An 18,180-nucleotide genomic window follows, 5' to 3' on the forward strand; every position below is an offset into this window, starting at 1 on the left:
AATATGAATTTGACTGATTAACTCCATATATGCAATAAAAACTGTGGTTAATCATGAAATTCAGTGATTGATTATGATTAAACAGTTTAATTGTTAGACAATACTGTCTAAGTACTTAATGCCTAAAGATATTTAGTAATTTCAGCTTTATAAAGACATCCATTTCACAGAGAAAGGTTAGCAGCCTTATAACTACATGCATGTCCTACAGAGACAGGCTGCAGACTCAGTGAACACGTGATACACTATATTTTTTTATCAGTATATCTATGGTGAAGAGCTGAAAGAAAAACGGGGAATGAAATGTGAGGACATGTATGTCCTGCTACCTATATCATATCAAATATCTGGTTTAAATTGTTTCTGTATTGGCAAGTCACTTACAACAAACAACCTTTTTTTACAAATATCTATAAATTACCGTGGGAAAATTATTTTGAAAGTATCAGCAATGCAACTTGATATAATTGAATTTGTTCGTAAGCCTTACAGAGACAATAATATAATATTGGTCTCCCATAGTGCATGCGTTCTAACCATATCCAGGAGTACACAGATGATAACATTGATTGGTTAGACAAAGTTCCTGTCAACACTTTTTAAAAAACAAACCTGCCACTTCTCTGGCTCTCAGATGTTGACTGTGGCTCTCCGCCTACCCTGCCTAACTCTCACATGTTGTGGAATAAGAGTACAAGGATGGGCACTGAGGTGCACTATTGGTGCACCTCTGGATATCATAATGTTGGAAATGGCAATGTTTCCATCTGTACAGCCTCTGGAGAGTGGGAGAGACCGGCTCTGCTCTGTCAAGGTACAAGCACTGATTTTACAATCCTGAGACACTTTATCTTCTCTCGCATTTCTAACTTCATGTGTGAAATGAAGAGAGTCAAGCTGAATCTTTTTTTTTTTTCAATTAACTTAACAGTTGTTATACGTGTTATTCCTTGTAGAGATCTTGTGTGGACTTCCTCCCATAGTTGAATTCACTGAGCAGGTTTTGGGCAGTAATTCAAGCCCTGGCAGCACTGTGCTTTATATCTGTAAAGAGGGATTTGAGTACAAAGGAGGACTTAATGTATCAGTCTGTGGAGAAAATGGCCAGTGGACACATCCAACTTTATTGTGCCAAGGTATCTAAAACATTGACATGATTTTTGCTTTGAAAACAAATAAGATTATTTAATTAATAGAATTAGTGCTGTTCAGTGTTGTTTAGATGTCCTCTATGACCCCCTGTGTTTATTATTCCCTGGCACAGAGATATTATGTGGGGATCCTCCTATACTGCCTCACACTGGCCGATTGTGGAATGGCAGCTTGACCCCTGGCAGCAGAGTGACTTATTTCTGTAAGACAGGATTTTATCACAGTCAAGGAAATAATATATCACTCTGCACGATAAAAGGTTACTGGACAAAGCCAGATATCTCATGTAAAGGTAATGACTTAATGCGATAATTGGTTGGTAAATTTTACTACTGCTTAATCTTAATTCAACACTGTAGTCTCCATCCTGTAGAAGTTGACTGTGGTGCACCCCCACCCATTCCTCATGCAGTCATGCTGTGGAATAATGGCTCCACTGTGGGCTCTCAGATTGTGCATCAGTGTAACTCTGGATATCACAATGTTGGAGGAGGAAGTGTCTCAGTGTGCAGAGCAAATGGAGAATGGGATGCAGCCTTTCTGCTCTGTCAAGGTGATTTTTACGTCAATCACAGTACTAAACCTTTACTAATTAATACTGAAATACTGTTTAATGAAATAAATCAGAATATGCATTCTGTTATTCATTAGAATGGATTTACAATGTGCAAATGCTAGCTGTAATATTAAATTCCAAAAACTGAATTGTATCTCAATTATATACAACCCCAAATCCAAAAAAGTCAGGAGGCTCTGTAACATGTAAATAAAAACAGAATGAAACTGTTTGCAAATCTCACATGTATTCACAGTAGAATATGAACAACACATCAGATATCGAAACTGAGACATTTTACCATTTCATGAAAAATAATAGCTCATTTTGAATTTGGTGGAAGCAACACATCTCGAAAAAGTTGGGACAGGACCATGTTATGGAAGATCTTCCCTGAAAGAAACATTTTCATGATGGGAGCATTAAAACTATCTACTTTTTTTTTTTAGCATTGATAGTTCCTTTCCAGATGTGGAAGCTGCCAAAGTCATTGGCGCTAATGCAACCCCATGCCATCAGAGATCCAGGCTTTTGAACTGCACACTGATAATACGCTGAATGGTCCCTCTCCTCTTTAGTTCACAGAATGTGGCATACAAAAAGAATTTCAAATTTTGATTCATCTGACCACAGAACAGTTTTCCATTTGGCCTCAGTCCAATTTAAATAAGTTTTGGCCCATAGAAGATGGCAACGTATCTGGATTGTTATCACATATGGCTTATTCTTTGCATGATGCAGCTTTAACTTGTATTTGTGGATGGCACAGTGAGCTGTGTTGACGGATTATAATCTCTGGAATTGTTCCGGAGCCCATGCATTGATTTCCAGTACAGAATCATTTTTTGCAGATTGGTGAATTTCTGCTAATCTTTATTTCCAAGAGATTCTGCCTCTCTAAAATCCTTTTATACCCAATATCTGATATGTCGTTTGTGTTATATTGTGAATAAGAGTTAGATTTGCAAATCATCGCGGTTGGTTTTTATTTACATTTTACACAGCACCCTAACTTTTTTGGAAATTGGAGCTTTACATCATTGTACATCTATCTATCCACCAGTGTGCAACAATGACTTACTGTCTTACTGTTGTAGAAATCAATTGTCAAAGGCCTGTTTTTAAACCTCATGCAAAAATGCTCTGGGATGGCACATCAACCCTTGGCAGTGTGGTTCATTATCAATGTGAGGAAGGATATATCACCAGAAGCCTGAGAAACTACTCAGTATGTGGAGAGAACGGACTGTGGGAGGATGCTGATATATGGTGTGAAGGTGCAGTGTTTAGTGACTTATTCGATGATGTTCATTTTTATTTCTTAGATTTATAGCAGTTGGAACAATACTCTTTTTAGTTGTTATTCCCTCTAACCTCTGTTTTGTGCTTTTGATTCCTACTGAAAGAGCCATTCTGTATTTTTACCCATGTTTAGTCTTTTGGCCTAGCTCAGCTTCTAAGCTGTTAGGTAAGAAAGAAAGTATGTTTTTTTTTCTGCGTTCCAACATTGGTAATTTACACAGTGGCAGCTGGTCAATGGGGGCACTAGGGTGCTGCCCCCCTCTCTCCACAAAGAGAGGACAGATCTTACATTCATTGAATACATTTTTTAAACATTTGCTTTAAATATCAATAAATTTATACGAATATGGATAAACTCTATCATGCACTGTTTGAATATGATTTATCAAGAGATTAAAATGTGTAGTGTGCAAAAAAGCAGTAGATCACATTTAACAATTTGTTTTTGTTTATGATGTAGGCTAAATAACACAGGGTGTTCTTGTTGTATGTGTGATGCATATGATGTGTTTATGATATATGTGTGTGCAGATATAAGCTGTGGTCCCCCACTAAACCTCCCCCATACTAACCTCCTGTGGAATGGCACCAGTACACCTGGCAGTGTGGTGCTTTATGAATGTATGGATGGATTTTATCAGAAGAGTGGAAATAATGTTTCAACATGTTCAACATCAGGAGAGTGGGAGGACGTTTCTATAAAGTGTGAAGGTACAACTAGAACCTGTTTACTCTGCTTGGGTTCTGTGTACTATTGCAGTATTTGGTGTTTATTAAAGTGAATGATCATGTTTTCTTTCTCTTACATTACCATCGTATAGGCCGGTAAATCTATACATATGAAGGTCAATGGACTATAACTGATAAATGTTCAGAAAAAACTGTTCCTTGTTATTTCTCATGCAAAGACTCTTACTGTGGAAGACATTTAACCAGGGGGGGAAATGAACAAGATTTAAACAAACAAACAAACAAAAAAAGCTCAAACAAAAATCTCTTTTTCAAGAGTGTCCTGGTCAAGACAGGTACTAGCACATAAACCTAGCACAAAAAGTCAGGAAATTTGTGTTTGGTAGATTATTTCTTTCTTGTAACAATTTTTTTTTTGGCATGTGGAAGAACCATACACAGCCACAACAGCCTGACACCCCCTCCTCATGCCTATCACCAGTCTGGTCACACACTGCTGTGGATGGTATTCCATTTGTCAACCAGCATTTGTTGCAGCCAATGTGGTTGTGTTTGTCACTCTGGCATGAAAGGCCTGCCCAAGCTGATCCCACGAGTGTTCAATGGGGTTGAGGTCAGGACTGCTAGCAGGCTATTCCATTCTCTCCACTCCCAAATTCTGGAGGTCTCTGATAAACCTCGCTCAGTAGGGATGAGCGTTGTCATCTAGGAGGATAGAGGTCGGTTCCAGACTGTGGAGATATGGGTTGTAGAATCTCATCTGGATATCTCTCTGCTTTAAGATTGCCTCCAATGATGTCAAGCCTCGATTTTCCAGTGAGGGAGATGCCGCCCCACACATCACACTGCCTTCCTCTAGAAGATGTCACTCTGTCGGTGCAGCATTCTCTGTGTCTTCTCCACCTTTGGGCCTACAATCCAAATGTTGTAGATAGAATCTAACCTTGCAAAGCAGATGGATACGCCCATTTCCTTGTTTTTCACCGGTGAATCCATCTTGCAAAGCTCCTGTCTAAACATTTTGGGCCCGGTTAGAAAGTGACAGGACCAATCAGCAACGAAGGACAGTACTTTTGGGCGTGGCAGAGTCATGACGTAAGCAAGCAGCAACAAGAGGCCGGTGCTGTTATGGCAGAAGACATTAGCGTGGATGCTGCTAAAGCGCCAGTTTTATCAGAACCTGATGACATTTGTTTGTTAAAAGAAGAACAAAGAACAGCAGTGAGTTGTTTTCTTTTAAAAAACGACAAAAGTCGTGTACTGACAAGTCTATATGTAACCGGTGAAAATATCTGAGTTGTGTCTGTGATGATTGGAAGGAGACTGCGACACTGGATTTCTCTCTAACTACATTTAATCTCTAGCTGGCAAGAGATAACAAAAGACAGAGAAATTCCAATACATTGCCCAGCCCGCTTCAGATCCTACACAAAACAAAAATACAGTACATAACGTCAGCCAGAAATAACGTGCACATAAGTTAGCTGCTTACAGTGTGCACGCAACCATCAACCATCCATGACTTACATAAAAGTAAATATACAAGAAATTTAAAGCACATAAACATGTAAACAGGTGGAAAAAAATGTAAGGACATTGTAAGAACTAAAAATATGTACAAGATGTGACATTTAACACAAGGATGGAAATAGATATAAACTTGAACAAAACAGTGGACACCCACCTCTCCCGCAGGGATTCATTCAAAAGGGGAGAGGGGATGGGGCAAAAAGAATATGTACAAACGACCAACGAAGAAGAAAACAAAGGAAGGAGGGGCTACAAACAACAACACAGTGCATCATGGATTAAGGAGTTTCTCTCAGGCTGATACAGAATGGTTAAATGCCAGGTAATTTTGTGTAATTATAACAACAAATACTGAACTACAGAGGTGCATTTCGACCCTATTACATATAGTTGCCATGGTTCGCGTTATGCCATTCTATATGGAGTTTATTCCTTGGTAGCTGCACACGTGCACCTCAGTAGCGGCGACGACATCACGTGTTTTGTTGCTTTGATTGGTCCATAGAGATGTGACAGACAGAACGTTCATCCAATCACCCTCCGAGTTTTTTGCAAAGGCTCTGCCCTTTCCAAAACGCTTTATATTGAAGGTTTTCCAGATGGATGTGTGAAACACATCTGATCAGGTTAGGTAGAATCTGGACTCATCACTGATCATATGCTTCTTCAACATGTCCATGTGCTCGTGTTGACACCAGCGCAAATGGGCCTGATGGCTTGAAGTTGTTTTTTTGCACAGGCCCTATCCAGATCAGTCAAACATCTTTGGAGCAGACACCTACTGACCACTGTAGTGGGGCCCATGCTTAACAAAATAAGCTGTTTGGCATTGGCATACACAAATTTCATCACTTTTTGTGTTAAGTTCAAATACAGACAGCAGCACATTTGGAGTTAAAGCAAAGCAGTCACCAGAAGTTCATATATATGTGGAATACAGTGTTTATAACTATGCTTACAAAGCCACACATGCAGCAGCTTGACTAATCAATGCTGTATTATCATTGTAATCTCCAGCTCTGTGCGGCCCAGCACCCTTCCTTGCCAATTCAGAGGTGGTGTGGCATAACAGAAGTGTTGTGATCTACCGTTGTGTGAATGGATATCACAGCTGGAGGGGCAGCAACGTCTCTGTGTGTAGCAGCTCTGGTGTGTGGGAGAAAGCTTCAATGAAATGTGTTGGTGAGTATTAATATGATAATAATTATGATTATTATGACAAGTTAACATTAAATAACCAAGAAAACCTGTTTCAAAAGTCATTGGTCTTGATTGGTATGGTGCTTGTTTGATGTTTCTGATGTTGGATGATTTCTAACGCATCGCAATGACAAAAAAGTAGTATTGATTGTCAGACTGTCTTTTATTTCTCATGACTATTAAAGAAATAAAGCCAGCTGTCAACCACCTGTTGGTCATCAATGAAAAGTGTGTGAATTGGAGAGCAGAGAAGTATGAGGAAGACACTGAGGTTTACAAGGTAACAGATGATGTCCTCCTTATTTTCATCTTTTAATATGTAGTTCTTGTTTATCTTCAAACATTTTTGCTGTTTTTTGTCCACAGGTCATGTGTGAATATGTATGGATATTTTACCTATTCCAATCCCAATTCCATGAAAGTTGGGGCACTGTGTAAAATGTATAGAATGCCAACGACTTGCAAATCTAATAAAACCATATTTTACTAATACATAAACAACATATCAGATGTTGAAACTGAGAGATTTGTCAGGTTTTTTCAAAATAACTCAAAAGGAGGACCCAAATGCAGCACTCAGAAAGGATTTAATTAAACAAACAAAAGAACTTATTTCAAATTAAACCCATGGGGAACCAAAACTCAAAGTCCAAAAAGCAAAGGAAATGCACAAGAAGCACGAGGAGTAACACCAAGGAAGACATGCGATGATCTGACAAAGGACAGGGAGTGACTGCACAAGTAGAGACAGGTGTGGTTAACGAGACCCAGGTGAAACAAGTGAGGGTAATCACAGTCGAGGGAAACTGAGGCAGGAGGAAAAACTGGAATCACACACAAGGGAAGGAAACTACAAAATAAAACAGGAAACATGGAACATTTCACAAGACAGTTACCATGGAACACACAAGGACTGAAACACAAAACACTAGAAAGTACAACTGAAATCACAGGAGGATACAAAGGCAGTAAACTACAACCAAAGGGAATACAAGGATCACAACACAAGGGACGCTCAAACACTGGAGGGACAAGGATTACACAATAACACTAGATACTTGAAACTAGGACCTCGGAAAATCTACTAGACATTGAATGCAACACAAAACGAAAAACTGGGAGTTAAAACTCTAGAATGAAATACAAAGGAAGTCAAAACCCCTGAAACAAAAGGCTACAAGGTAAAACTTCAAAGGTAGAATGTAAATTAAACACATATAAAATCATACAAGTAATACTGAATCACAAATGGGAATCAACTAAACACTAGAAACAAAAAATACACACAATAAATGCAGGAAAACACTAGCGAAACTCAGAAACACCAATTTAAGAACTGTAAAATGACAAAATTTTACCATTTCATGAAAAATATTAGCCATTTTGAGTTTAAAGGCAGCAACACACCTCAAAAAAGTTGGGACAGGCCGATGTTTACCCATGGGGTAGCATTCCCTCTTTTAACAGCAGTCTATAAACATCCGGGAGACCAGTTGCTGGAGTTTTGGAGAGTAATGTTGTCCCACTCTTGTCTGATGTAGGATTCTAGCTTCTTAACAGTGAGGGGTCTTTATTGTCAGATTTTTCATTTTATGATACACCAAATGTTTTCTACTGATGAAAGGTCTGGACTGCAGGCAGGCCACTTTGGCACGTGGGCTCTTCTACTGCCAAGCTGTTGTGATGGATACGGTATGTGGTTTAGCATTGTCTTGCTGAAATATGCAAGACCTGCCCTGAAAGAGACATTGTCCGGATGGGAGCATCTGTTGCTCTAAACAGAGGTGTCAAACTTAAGGCCCGGGGGCCAAATCCAGCCCACGGAACAGTTAAATCTGCCCTGCAAGATTAAATCATATTTCTGTTATAACTGGCCCATCAGTATGAGGTCTACAGAAGTATAAAAATGTAAACTAATCCTTGATGATTTAAGATACCCCTGTTAAGTCATACAATCTGAAAAAAAGGAGTAAAATAATTAGATAAAAAGTCAGGAATATGGGAAAAGAAATTTATTCGTGTTTTAATTTCACATTTTCAATTTTGCATCTCACAATTAGGATTTAAACTTAGGATTCTGACTTTTTCTTCCGTGCTTTGAGCATTTCATCTCATAATTTTTTCTTCTATAGTATTTTGAACTGTTAGATTCCTAGCTTTAATTTCTTATTTTGACCTTTTCAAATAATTATTTTGTATTTCATCTCATAATTTCAACTCCTAACTTTGACTTCATAATCCCATTAGACACTCAATTTAAACATTTGAATCATATTTTGACTTTTAAACTCATGATTTTGACTTCTTTCCAATATATTTTACTTTTAAACATTATTTTTCAATTTCAATTTTATGTTTTGACCTTCATCTCATAATTTCAACTCCTAACTTTGACTTCATAATCCCATTAGACACTCAGTTTAAACATTTGAATCATATTTTGACTTTTAAACTCATGATTTTGACTTCTTTCCAATATATTTTCCTTTTAAACATTATTTTTCAATTTCAATTTTATGTTTTGACCTTTTTGGACTAATAAATGTAGTTTTCTCAGATTTGGAGCCTTTAAACTTAACCTTTTATTTTATCTTTTTAATTTCAAAATCATTTATCATCAGTACTTCATTTTTTTCACATTTTATTACTGGTGAAATGAGGTTGAGACTTTATGGTTAAAAAGTTGACCCTGTTAGGCCCTCTGGTTAGACCTGAATCCAGATCTGGCCCCTGCTGTGATTGAGTTTGACACCCCTGCTCTAAAACTATCTATCAGCATTGATAGTGCCTTTAGATAGATGGATTGAATTTATTTTGATTACGTAAAACAGAGTGCAGAGTGGTCATGCAAAGAAAGAAAATAATGATCATAGACAAAATAAAAAAATAAAATAAAAAATTCAGTGCAATGCAAATGTCACATGTAACAATTTGATTTACATATCCAAAAAGGAGTGGGAGGAAGACGTGTAAGCTGCCCGTGACATTGGCACTAAAGCTTCCCGGTCAGGGCTTTCTGTGTGGAGTTTGCATGTTTTCTCTGTGCATGTGTGGTTCTCTCTGGGTTCTCTGGCTTCCTCCCACCACCAAAAACATGCTTGTTAGGTTAATTGGTGACTCTAAATTGGCCGTAGGTGTGAATGTGAGCGTGCCTGGTTGTCTGTCTCTATATGTCAGGCCAGTGATTGACTGACAACCAGTCCAGGGTGTACCCCACCTCTTGCCCAATGACAGCTGGGATAGGCTCCAGCCCCCTTTACGATCCCCAATGGGATAAGCTGGATAAAAAATTGATGGATGGACTTTTCCAGCCTTTTGTTGCTCTGTCCCTACTCTTTTGAGATGTGTTCCTGCCATCAAATTCAAAATGACCTAATGTTTTAATGAAATGTAAAAATGTCTCAGTTTCAACATCCTGTATCATATTTTATTGTGTGTAACATATGGGTTTTTGAGATTTGCATACCATTACATTCTGATTTTATTTACATTTCAAAAGCACCCCAACTTTTTTGGAATCAGTGACCCTGCATGATCATATATTAATTGCAATCTTTTATTTCAGGTGACATATGTAGGATCCAGAGACTATCAGAGGTCCTTTCATGATAAAAGAAAGCAGTTTGTGAGATCCAAGGCCGATCAGCTGGAACTCTGCCTGAAGCTGCTTCCTGTCACAAACTACAGCATCTCAATCACTGCCATGTCTGCAAAATTCACAGCCTCCATCACTACAACCACCAGCTTAACAGGTAAACATGAAACCCTGTGCCTTAATTTATTCAACACTGGTGAAATTATTTTCCACATTGCTGTTAATCCTTTTGTTGTCACTAGTTTTCTGAAAATGTTTATCTCACTTACTGCTGTATTGATTGCACATTCCCTGTGGTGACATTTGATAGTGCCTCCAGCACCTGTTATCTACTACAGAGAATTTGAGACTCCTGTCCCTACTTTGAGGCTACAAAGGTCTCATCACACACTGGATCCCTTAAGGTAACACCCGCGAGGAGAAGAATCCAACCACATTTTGATCATAGTGTATTTCAAAAATACCTTGTTCACTCAAATGGGCATCTAAAATAATGATTTCTCTTGATTATTTTACAGTTTGTACCAGGTGTTTGTGGTTTCTGTAGATCAGATTATGAGGTTTGACTGCTCCTCTCCTGCCAGCTTACACCCATCAAGCAGAACCAAGCCTTTGCTGGAATACATCACTGCCCAGATAGAGGTCAGACATGTTGGGACAGAGTTTAACTTTACTGTAGGGAATGGGCTCCACTATGGAGGCTTCTTGAATGCTCAGCTTGAAAACGGCAGGAATTATTACATCCTTTTACGCGCTGTCAGTGAGTGGAAAATGGTGAGTCCAACTTGTGCACTTGTGATTAACAAACTTCATCAGATTTTACAGTTTCATGACTGAGAACTTCGTTGTTTTCTCTCAGGAAATAAAAAGCACCTGTGTCCTGTGGGCTAAAGTGAAAGGTAATTCATAGACAAATAAAACTACATTTTACTTCAGAACAACTCTGTATATAATGTCAGAAAGCTACTTCAAGTATTTACCAAAGAAATATGAATCCAGCAGATGTATTAAAGTTTCGCTCCATTTATTTACACATAGCATTTTTATTTTCCAGGCACATCCTATGTTTTAATGGTTTCCTTTTCGGCTGCTGCCGCATTAATAGTCACCATTGCCTTGATCATTCTGGGAGTGTACGGATTTGTCTGGTATGGAACTTAGCACAATTCTTATCCACTCACTGGTGAAACATTTATCCATCAATTTATTCATTCAGATGATATTTGTAATTTACTGACTGAGTTTATATGTGTCTTCTGTTTCCAGGTGTTTCAGGAAGACATGACATGACACTTTTTTGTAATTTTGGCAAATTGAAGCATTGTTTTTATGTCATACACCTGTACATGTTGTAAATACAGTAATTATAATAAACTTTTTTATGAACGGGGGAAAAAGAAGCTGAAAATAACTTTACAGTGTGTTGCACACTGACTATATGTTCAGCCACAGTTGAAAACCTCTAACCTGGCACTGAGATAGACTGTTTCATATTTCCATTGCATGGATATATTTCACATTCATCTGGGAAGCCTCCCATACAATGTATTTGGGAAGGGAAGGAATTTGGAAAAAGTTTTAGGTTGTTTTCAATCCTGATAGTCCAGAGGACTCAGTCCATTTTTGGAATAGAAATTGCAACATTGGTGCACATTCTTGTGGTTTGGTTTGCATTCACATTACCCTTGGTCAGATGGACCAAACCACATGTTGGTGGCACTGTCATCCCAAACAAAGAGCAGTGAAGAAGAAAAGGAGACGTAGAAGAAGACAAAACTGGAAATCCATCTTCTTCTGCCACTCTTTTTTTTCCCCACATAGCTAAACAATGAAAAAACACAGAATTTACACTGTCTTGGGGTTTCTGCTTTTGCATTGGGGAATTATGAGCAGCCATCGAGGCGGTGATCTGTTCAACATGTCGTTCTTTACAAGAGACAAATAAGTCAGAACCAAAGAAAAAGGAGAGCCAACATTTGAGCAAGAGAATAAGACTTGTCGCTATGGCTACACAGACGCCAAGCGAGGTACCAACATGTATTTGAGTGTATTGTAATCACGTTGTCCAGTTTTGGTAAAACTGCCGCTATGCTATAGCTACATCCAAGCTAATCACCCCACTGGCTGTAGCCACTGCAAACAGCTTTCAGAGCAACCAAACCCCATTTTGATGACAGACATGGAGCCTGGCAAACACAAGAAATAGGGTGTGTTTAACCTCAAAATTTTCTGGAGGAGGACCCTCTGACCCTCTCAAAGAAATGTATGTCTCCATTAAATTTGAAATGTCAGGTTTGCATACGATGAAACACATCATTTCACATTTTTACAAAGTATTTTGATATTTTCAGGAGTGTAGTGCATGTACGAAAGGGGGCTAGTCCTATTTTTCTGGGTAATACAACAGAATATAGCATGAATGAATGGTGTTTACCGTACATACTAGTACTGTATCTGACAAACTTACAATCCAGTGGGTGGCGGTAACGCGACATTCTGGATGCCAGCCACCATTAAAATCAAAAGAAGAAGAAGCAAAGGCAACACAGGCCACAGTCCAACCCATTACAGTTCACCTTTAAAGGATTTTACTTTACAAAACTTAACAAGGTACGTGATACTTATGGGCATGCTAAATGAAGTAGATTGTCATAATTTACTTAATACATCAGCGAGGGTGTCCTGTTATCAGACAGTCGAGTTAGCTGTTAGCTTGAAGTGTAGGACTAGACCAATGAGAAACATCGACGCGTAGTCAGTTATTTACACGCAGCTACCAATCATGTTAGGAAATGTGAGCCACACTAGACGCCTTTTCTTTCTTGTCTTGCCGTAACTCATGCATAGTCTGATTATTTTCCTCTCTAAACGGCAGATACCGGTCTGTTATGCTAAGCGCTAACAGTACAGCGGCCATAGGTCTTGTGAAGACTGAAAGAACCAGTAGCTAGTTTCTTCACGGATTTACAGTCTTGTTTATCGTCAGTCTGTGGAATCACGGCAGCAAATGGAGCACTAATGTGCCTTTTACTGTTCAATACACTCATACTTTCAGGTGTTGGCTTTACTCTGTGTTTTATAAAATCTTTTTCCGTTTACGTCTGATGTTACCACATTGAGCTTGCAAACAGTAAGCTAGCTAGCTGGGGAAGTTGATAGAGCTACAACCATTTTTACCAAGTGTATGGTAAATACGCAGGAGTCAAGAGATGATGGTGTTTTCTAGAAACAGGTATAAATAAAACTGTTCTAGGTACTAGTTTGTTCGCCTATTTATAAAGGTAGCTCATGAACAAACCCTTGGCTGTGTCCTCGATCTCAAGAGACGAGCTTGTGTGGGGTTTCCATGAAGACAACGTTGATGGTTTTTATTGCTTCAGGCGATAGCATATAAATATAGTAGTTCTTAATCACTAATTAACGTATTATCAGTGACATTGTCTTCTTGGTAATGTAACAGTATTAGATCCACAGTCTTTGAAGCTAAGTTTTGGTGAGGAAAAACTGCAGAGGTGTAGTTTTGGGTAAAACTCATTTTATCCACACATCAAATACCTTCAATTTAATGCAAGGGTTGAAAATGGGCTACATGGACCTCCTTTATTCATGTTATGAGTCCCGGAGTCAATCAAAAGCATAAAAATGATTACAAAATCTGCTATGGGGGATTTCAAGTGCTGACATCCCTACTCCATGCTCAAAACCAAACACTTTTTTAAAAACTAATCATTTTTTTTTACACAATGACTGCTCTTAAGAATATTGCATGTTATACACCACCAGAAAGCTCTCATTCTCAGGATTCTGACCTTGTTGACATCCAGCTAAACCACAAGAGCAGACACAATTAATGCATTTGTCAGGCTGCAAACAAACAATAATAAAAGTGACACAGCTGACTATTAGAAGCTCTTCTGTACTCTCATGATCATAATATCCCATCAAAAACACTTCTGCTACATCATCCCCACATTCTAAATCCAGTTAACTCTTTAGTAAAAAAAAAGTAAAAGAAAGATCCATGGACTGATTTTGTATACTTTCAAATTTGCAGTTGTTCTCAGTAGTCCACTGTATTTGCTGTAATAATGTATTCTTTCCAGGCAATTGTTGGCAGTGCTATATAGAAAATGTCTGCCAACCTCAGTCCTTTTTGGGGTCTCCAGTTTGAAAACGCCTGGTCTTTTCTTCAGAAAAACAGGTGTAAAATGCTGATTTTCTGTTCTTTTGTTATCAGTTTTGAAACTGAACCAGCAAAAGTTTCATGCTTTGGTCCAGTAGAGTTTTCTAGCGAAGACTTTATTATTCTATACCAGTAGCAACTACAGTGAGTCTGACCATTTGGAAGGAAACTTCACAGTCTTACCTTTCTAAGTTCACCTTGTTTGTGCTTGTCCCCCAAATGGTTCAAACACAGCCTTCACTTTAATTAAGGTATCCCTGGAAAGGCATTTTTGAGTAATTTTACTTTAATGGTGTATGTTTTGTTATTTACTTTGCCTTTCTTTAGCTCACTTAATTCAAGATTACTTATGTTATTAACTCTGTTATAATAACTCAGGCTGAAAGTGATATATCTATTCCTTTCATTGAATTGTAAGTAATTACGATTGTCTAATTTAGAGTTTCATATAATGTGTAATTCAAGAAACTTAACCCTTTGGCAGTGAAAATAAATGTTGCCCTCTTAGTGACCAAGTTTGCCCACCACTGATTTATAGTTCTGATGATACTGTCTTTGTCTTAAACAGGTGTTTCACTGCTGTTTGTCCTTGGTTCACTATGGCCAAGAACCAGGTGATTCTACAGTTTCGCTTCGCCACATTTGGTGACTCCATGTTACAGAAAATGAACCTCCTGCGACACCAGAGGCGATTCTGTGATGTCACTGTACGTATCAATCAACTGGAGGTTCCTGGTCACAAAGTGGTGTTTGCTGCCGGCTCCTCTTTTCTGAGGGACCAGTTCATCCTTCAGCAGGACTCCAGGGAGGTTCAGATCTCTATGATCCAGGAGGCAGAGGTTGGGCGGCAGCTGCTGTTGTCCTGCTACACAGGTCAGCTGGAGTTTCCTGAGCTGGAGCTGGTGCATTATCTGACAGTCGCCAGCTTCCTCCAAATGGGCCACATTGTGGAACAATGCACTCAAGCTCTCAGCAAGTTCATCAAACCTCTGCCTGCACGCAAGTTAGAAGTGGATGTGGATATGAGGAGGGAGAAGAGGGATGATGGTTTATCCTCTCAGACTCAGAGTGATCAAGAGAGCTCCAATATACAGACTGTCCATCAGGAGGATGAGGAGGTGGAGCAAGTGGAGAATGAAAATAATGCTGATGAAGATGATGACGACGATGATGATGATGTAATTATACAGCCTTATTCACCTCCTCAAATGCTGAGCAGACCTCCAAGGCAGGGTACTGGGGAAAGTGACATCACTATAGTAAAAGTTGAGTCTGTGTCTGACACAGTTGAAGACTCCATCACCGGGCATTTCCCCACCAGCCCACCTGCTACCCTCCACTCCCCTGAGCCCCAGCATTCCCTCATCAACTCCACTGTGGACAGTCGAAGCAGTGAAATGGCAGTACTGCCAGGTGTGTCTGGATACCCACTTAGCCCCCCTCCTCCTTCCCCTCCTGTAGAGAAACACAGTGGGCACCAGAGAAACTACGATAAACCTCTCCAGTGGTACCACCAGTGCCCCAAGTGTGCCCGTGTCTTCCGCCAGCTGGAGAACTATGCCAACCACCTGAAGATGCACAAGTTGTTTATGTGTCTCCTTTGTGGGAAGACTTTCACACAAAAGGGCAACCTGCACAGACACATGCGTGTCCACGCTGGCATCAAGCCCTTCCAGTGTAAAATCTGTGGTAAAACCTTCACCCAAAAGTGTTCTTTGCTGGATCACCTTAACCTGCACAGTGGGGACAAGCCACACCGCTGTAACTACTGCGAAATGGTTTTTGCCCACAAACCAGTTCTCCGTAAACATCTCAAACAGATCCACGGTAAGAACAGCTTTGACAACGCCAATGAAGGCAATCTGCATGAAGGAGTGGTTGACTTTGATTTTGGCCGAATATAAATTATGTGGAACTTTTTCCCATAGCTCTTTTTGGATGCCTTTTAGTTATTTAAATGAGCATGATGCAAATTTTTTCAGATGAGATGTGACTCTGAGGAGTCATCTTAAAGTTAGCAGGTCAAGTAACAATTTATGTGAAGCTGGAGCATAGAGACTGTTATTCTTTGTGTAGAAAGCCAATGAATTTCACTATCCACAGTGCTGTGAAGAAGTTATTACTCACTTTCAGATTTCTCATTTTTTGCACATATGTCACACTTAAATGTTTCAGGTCAGCAGGAAATCACTTAAATAGAGCATGTGACAAAGTGAAGTAGGCTAAACAATCTAAAAAAATAAGGCATCACACCATGATCTAAAGAAGTTCAAAAACAGATAACAAACAAAGTCATTGGCATCTATCAGTAAAGCCATTTCCAAAGATTTGGGACTCCAGTGAACCATGTTGAGAGCCATTATCCACAAATGGAGAAAACTTAAAACAGTGGTGAACCTTCCCAGGAGTGGGAAACTACTCCAAGATAACATTGATGAATCATCCCATTTCAAGAAGGAAATTCAACAAACTCAGAAACTAACCCTGAGCTCTAATCAATCTACCCTCAGATGAGAAACAGTAAACTTGAGTTAGGTACATCAATTCTGAGTAGGTTCATGCAGAGTTCAGCCAGGGTAACATGACAATCAAAACACCTCATCTATGGAGCTCCAATACAACGATTCACCATGGCTGCGTTTCCATTACCCTTAGAAATACGCAAAATATAAATAGTGCAATAAAAACCTGGTAATGGAAACACCTGAATTTCGAAAAATCTCTCAAATATCGCAAAAAAGTTTTTATTGCACTCTCATGAGGAGGTTTTTCAGGTACGTGTGGACAGAAGAGGAGATTGAGACTTTTCTTAACATCATACTTACACTGTACACTTACACAGGTACATCTCAAAAAATGAGAATATCAGGAAAAAGTTCAATATTTTGTGTCACTCATTTCAGAAAGTGAACCCCACGTATTGTATAGACTCATTACACATGGAGTGAAATATTTCAAGCCTTTATTTCTTGAAATGTTGATTATGGCTTACAGATAATGAAAGCCCAAAATTCAGTGGTATTGGGGTAACACAGCCCATTCATCTATGCTCTTCAATCAAAGCACATCATGTTCTATAAACATGTATCTTTAATGTACTTGTGTCTTTGTATTCATATAAAACCACATTGAGTTTTATTCAGAGTAAATGCGACTAACAGTTCTTCAGGCCAAAATTGCTCCACTACTGTTAATTTTGACAGCTATTTTTAACTTTAGTCTCAGTCTTAGTCTTTAGATCAAATGCCTTTTGGTTTTAGTGACATTTTAGTCACTTCTACCTTTAGTAGTTTTAGTCGACGAAAACTCAAAAACATTTTACTCCAGTTTTAGTCAGTTAAAAGTCCTTACATTTTAGTCTTTACTTTTAGTATGCACCCTGCAAAACCTGGGATCTCTGCTTTCTACAGCTAAGAGGCAGAGCTTCAGATGCATTGTGTTTTGACAGTTTTATGGACAGTGGAGAAATATCCTGGATCTTCAGTGTGTGACTAAAACTAGTCTTGCTTTAGTCATCTTGACGAAAAAAACCCCGAACTTTTCAGCAGAGTTTTAGTCATCAAAAATCTATTTTTATCTGTCTTAATGTCTTATTTTTCCCATGACAACAAGGTAGTCGACGAACATTTTTAGTCAGAGTTTAAGCTGACATCGCTTCAGAGGGATGTGAGGAGTTATTGCAAAATTTAGAGCAAATGTGCAGATGTAGCTTTTAGGTTTAGGGGGCAATGACTTTTTCCACATTGGACCAGGCAGGTTTGGATGGCTTTTATCCATAACATAAAATCATAATTTAAAAACTGCATTTTATATTTACTAATTTGTCTAAAATTTAAATTAGTTCGATGATCTGAATCGTTTTAGTGTGGCAAACATGCAAAAAAAAAAAAAGAAATAGAGATCAGAAATTGTGCAAATTCTTTTTCTGAGCACTGTAGATGAACAAACTTGGTTGCTGGTGTCTCAGCCTCA

General features: G+C 38.8%; 2 protein-coding genes across 4 annotated transcripts in view; both read left to right on the plus strand.

Moving 5' to 3' along the window:
* The window catches only part of susd1 (sushi domain containing 1), a 30,504-nt gene extending 19,088 nt beyond the window's left edge, over positions 1-11,416 (plus strand). Inside the window, exons 8-21 of one of the 3 annotated variants that reach the window (XM_041787860.1) lie at positions 635-814; positions 957-1,136; positions 1,265-1,444; positions 1,526-1,705; positions 2,806-2,985; positions 3,542-3,721; positions 6,248-6,412; positions 6,616-6,710; positions 9,996-10,182; positions 10,336-10,429; positions 10,544-10,799; positions 10,885-10,924; positions 11,080-11,173; positions 11,292-11,416. In XM_041787860.1, the coding sequence (XP_041643794.1) occupies positions 635-814; positions 957-1,136; positions 1,265-1,444; positions 1,526-1,705; positions 2,806-2,985; positions 3,542-3,721; positions 6,248-6,412; positions 6,616-6,710; positions 9,996-10,182; positions 10,336-10,429; positions 10,544-10,799; positions 10,885-10,924; positions 11,080-11,173; positions 11,292-11,310 (2,030 nt within the window). In that variant the 3' untranslated portion in view covers positions 11,311-11,416. The remainder of the gene's footprint in view (positions 1-634; positions 815-956; positions 1,137-1,264; positions 1,445-1,525; positions 1,706-2,805; positions 2,986-3,541; positions 3,722-6,247; positions 6,413-6,615; positions 6,711-9,995; positions 10,183-10,335; positions 10,430-10,543; positions 10,800-10,884; positions 10,925-11,079; positions 11,174-11,291) is intronic. The other 2 variants (XM_041787861.1, XM_041787862.1) reach the window with 2 other exon arrangements.
* Positions 11,417-11,503: 87 nt separating this feature from the next.
* zbtb26 (zinc finger and BTB domain containing 26) lies at positions 11,504-16,961 on the plus strand. The gene is made up of 2 exons (XM_041787863.1): positions 11,504-12,635; positions 14,777-16,961. Exons 1-2 carry the CDS (start codon positions 12,526-12,528, stop codon positions 16,110-16,112), a joined length of 1,446 nt encoding a protein of 481 aa, XP_041643797.1. The 5' UTR covers positions 11,504-12,525; the 3' UTR covers positions 16,113-16,961.
* Positions 16,962-18,180: the final 1,219 nt, after the last annotated feature.

This window comes from Cheilinus undulatus, linkage group 5, assembly GCF_018320785.1.
Source record: "Cheilinus undulatus linkage group 5, ASM1832078v1, whole genome shotgun sequence".
NCBI lineage: Eukaryota > Metazoa > Chordata > Actinopteri > Labriformes > Labridae > Cheilinus > Cheilinus undulatus.

Excerpts from the sequence above, each read along its gene's own strand:
- zbtb26 (XM_041787863.1), top strand. The coding sequence starts at position 12,526 with ATGCCAGCCACCATTAAAATCAAAAGAAGAAGAAGCAAAGGCAACACA. Across the intron at positions 12,636-14,776 it reads ACTTTACAAAACTTAACAAG|GTGTTTCACTGCTGTTTGTC; the intron begins GTACGTGATACT and ends TGTCTTAAACAG.